Here is a 3831-nt window from a genome sequence, read left to right as displayed (position 1 = left end):
AACGTATTAAAGAATAAACAATGAGATTAAATTGCTTATTCACTAGAAAACCAGAGTATTTGCACTTGTCTTCAATACATCTACATGCATATTTTTCTCCTACTTCCAATCACTCTTTTTCTTTTTTACTGTTTGCTTTGTCGGTGCCATGTTTTTACGCTTATAAAACGCCGTTTCCCCAATTTATTTGCCTCCTCTGCTTGTTTTTTTTTTTGGAGAAATACGGATCTTTTACTCATTTTTTCTTGTCGCCTGTTCCTCACAACTTGAATGAGTGCTTGCACTTATCTCCTACTCCTTTTGCCGCGCAAGTGTCGATGTCTATATTTTGGGGTTGATCTTTGCTTTCTTTTGTAGTGCAAGGCTTTGATGTCGCTTGCTGCCGGAGCGTTGCTTCTGCTGCTGCGAGGGCCTCTGCTAGTTGGGCGTCGTTTAGACTATAAATTTATATGGTCCATTTCAACTGATGTCGTGTGCACTTTACGTTTAAAGTCTGCAAAACTAGTAACGTATTTGCCGTCTGTCGCATTGTAAGATATGCCAAATAGTTTTTTAGCTCTGTGTCGAGATCATCGCCGTCTTTTTGGTCTGTCCACTGAAGTGCAATGGCTGCAGTCTGTTTAAACTTTTTTCTTTCCGCCTTTCTTTTCAGGAGCTTTTGGACTTCTGCGAAGGTGTTTTGTGGTTGTGTCAGTGCTGCCGTTAATTTGACTTTTAGGTTAGCACCGCCGTCCTTTATCTTTTTGAATAGGCTAACAGTGTCTGCTTTTGTTACGAGGTTATTCCCTGTGGCTATGCCGCTCGCTGTGGCCACCGTTATCAGTTGTAGTAGGCTTGTGAAAGTGGTATAGGCGTAGCTAAGGCTGTTTGTTAGGTGGCGGCTTGTGCTGGCTGAAGCGTGGATCGCCGTGGTGCCTTCCAGTTGATTTTGTATTGTTGAGGACAGGTCTTGAGGGTTTGTCGTTTGCGTTGTCATGTCCGTTCCGCCTCAGGCTGTGCTCAGCGGCTTGCTTCCCGTGTGCTGTCCGTCGGTCGCTCCTACGCAGGCGTCCCTGGTCCCAGTTGTGTCCTTCTGGCTGTTTTGGAAGAGCAACATTAATTCGTCTATTCTCCCAGATGTATACATTGCATGGCCGATTAGCTTTATGTTTTCACCTGTCCAGTTGCCGAGGGGAAAGTTGCTTGGCTGAAGAGTTCGTACGCATGTACACACATTATTTTAGCTGGTTCTTCAAGATCCTACCTGGTTTTCGCTATTACAATTTGATGTGCAGCTGCTGTTCGGGCTCCGTCTTGCTTCGCTTTGATGTCCGCTAGCTTAGCAACTAAATCTGCTCCTGATGTTTTGGCATTTTTTGAGATCGTGCACAGTTTTGTCACAGCTGCCCGTGTGACACCTTCACCTGCTGTCGCTTTGGCTTTCTCGGAGTGCAAGAGCAAGGCTGTTGGAACGGTGGCCGTTACTATTGCCATCAATAGAGCAAAATGGCTGCTCTTCTTTGGTGTTTTTTTTTCCTATTGTATAGTTGGTAAAAATGTGTTGGATGAGGTGTGGCATTGCAGAAGCGTTGTGGCGGCTGCTGCTCAAGTGTCGGTTTCACCCCCGGTTGTGCGGCTGCATAAAGGCCACCTTGGCAAGGAACCGCATATTTTACGCTTTCAAGCTTTTCTTCTGGTGGCCTTTACTTGCCAATTCTTTATACTCCGTTGTGTTCTGTCTTGTATCTCTGCTCTCAGTTGGTTTGGTCTTTTCGGCTATAGCATGTTTTAGTTTTTTGCTTCTTGATATGCATTTTTGCATGATTTGTTGCACCTTAAAAAATGTCTTCCTTATTAATTTAAAAATTTTCAATTATTTAGTTCTCCAAAAGAATTACACACATTCTATGAATTAACATCAGTTCTTTTCTTCATTTTATCACATGAGGATTTACAATCAGAATAAAAACCATAGTTTTCACCTCTTCGGGTTTGACACCTACAAATTTGTGTATAAAATACGGGGAATCAATGCCTCATCCTCTTTTTCATCATGGATTATTTTATTCGGTGCTCTTCTTTCGATTATTCTTTCATTTTATCACATATTTTATTTTTTTTACCACTGCCTCTATTACTGCATATAACTTAATGAATCCATTTGATCAGCACAGTGGACGCTCTGTCTCCCTCATTTTCCCATTAATATTCTTCTTGTGTGCGATGATACCTATAACCATGTTTGTGTTTAGAAACGACGCATATTTTATTTACTTTTCTCTTATTGTTTCTCTCTGCCTTTCATTAATAATATTGTTCTTGCTCTCACACCCTCTCACTTGCTCATTCTCCACATAGAGCGGTTTCCGTTACTTTAAAAGCTCTTATTTTGGTTTTTCATTTAGTCTTCATTAAATTATTATTATTATATTATTTTATTAAAACTCATTTAGCACTCCTATTATTACTATCATTATTAGCATCATTGTTTTTATCATAAACATCATCAATGAAAATAATTCAAATAAGCGAAATAAAAAAGAATAGCACTCATTTTTCATAACTTATCACTATACTAATATACAGTCAAGTTTTGCTTTCACACAAAAATTTCTTATTCACAAAAAGTTTCACTTATTTTTACATTTTCATCAAGTGTGTTAGAATATATCAAATTTTGGTAAATATTAGTAAATTTTCTCAAAATAGTAAATTTCATAATTTTTGTAAAATGAAGCAAAATACCACCAAAATCATAAAATCGGCAGCCATACTCAGAGCCAATTTCTTATTTAAAATAAAACTGGAATCTTTGCATGCATTATTTTCCCACTTGCAGTTGCTGTCATTTTTGCAAGCATTTTTTTCTGCTCCATGTTTTGCACACTTCTCTTCAGTTTTCCCATCTTTGCCTTCTGCTTCTTGGATTGCTTTTTCTGCTTCTTTTTGTGCTTTCTCTGTGAGTTTACACTTTTTTTCTATATGATTCCATTCGCAGCCAGTTGCTTTCTCGCAGTCTCCTTGCTCCGTGGCATCGCATTTTGCTGTTTGTGGCTTAGTAACTTCGCATTTCTCTTTGGGGTTAGGTTTGGCTCCCATTTCGCACGCTGTAATATTGGTCTCTAGTTGCTTCCGAAAAAAGGCATCTCGTTCTTTGTCAAGTTTGTCGCCCTGCAGCGGTTCCCGATAGTTTTCGATCATTTTCCTTATCGCGTCCGTTTTGGCTTCGATATCGTTTTCTTTTCTTTAGGATGCTTGTCATAGATTGCCACGCTTTCGATTACGATATCTTCAGCAGAGTTTGCATCGGTGCCAATCAGTTTTAGTAGTTTATTATTTATGTCATCGTTTGCGGCGATTGCTTCCATGAAACCCGTTTGCTTGCTTTGCACGACTTGATATGTCGTTTCTGTGCCTGCCCAGTTGCCTGCACCGCCTTTCCAGGTGGCCGCGCTTGCCGCTGCGTTTGATTGCTCTAGTAGGCCGCCTAACAATCGGTTGGGGCCGCTATGTTGGCCGAACCCGCCGGTGGCGTCGTACGTTGTTACTTTGCAGTCGTTTCCTGAACCGGTTATGCCGGTTCCAGTGCTTGGCACGGCGTTAAATTTTGCCTGAATGTTTATGGTTTTCGGTTCTTCTTTGCTTGCCGGCAGCGTTGTGCTGTGCCCTGGCCCTTCCGTGCATCCGTCTAGTGTTTCCGTTTGTGGCCGAACACCCGTGAATTCAGCGGCAGAGCTTACGCACTTCGACGTCCCGGCATTTGCGTGAATCAGCATCAGTCGCGCCAGATCATCTATCCTACCTGCTAGTGTTGCTGCTGTTCCTACCAATTGTATGGCTGCTGTTACTTGG

At 41.4% G+C, this 3831-nt stretch overlaps 2 pseudogenes across 2 annotated transcripts; both read right to left on the bottom strand.

Moving 5' to 3' along the window:
• Window positions 1-440: 440 nt before the first annotated feature.
• Window positions 441-1126, bottom strand: TEOVI_000068900:pseudogene (annotated as a pseudogene). Its single transcript is given in 2 exon segments — window positions 441-551; window positions 554-1126. Coding segments are annotated over 2 exon segments (684 nt in total).
• Window positions 1127-2694: 1568 nt separating this feature from the next.
• TEOVI_000068800:pseudogene lies at window positions 2695-3830 on the bottom strand (annotated as a pseudogene). The gene is given in 2 exon segments: window positions 2695-3198; window positions 3201-3830. Coding segments are annotated over 2 exon segments (1134 nt in total).
• Window position 3831: the final 1 nt, after the last annotated feature.

The sequence above is a fragment of the Trypanosoma equiperdum genome (assembly GCF_001457755.1).
Source record: "Trypanosoma equiperdum strain OVI genome assembly, contig: ctg_215, whole genome shotgun sequence".
Lineage (NCBI taxonomy): Eukaryota > Euglenozoa > Kinetoplastea > Trypanosomatida > Trypanosomatidae > Trypanosoma > Trypanosoma equiperdum.
This window is presented reverse-complemented; position numbering and strand designations above follow the sequence as displayed.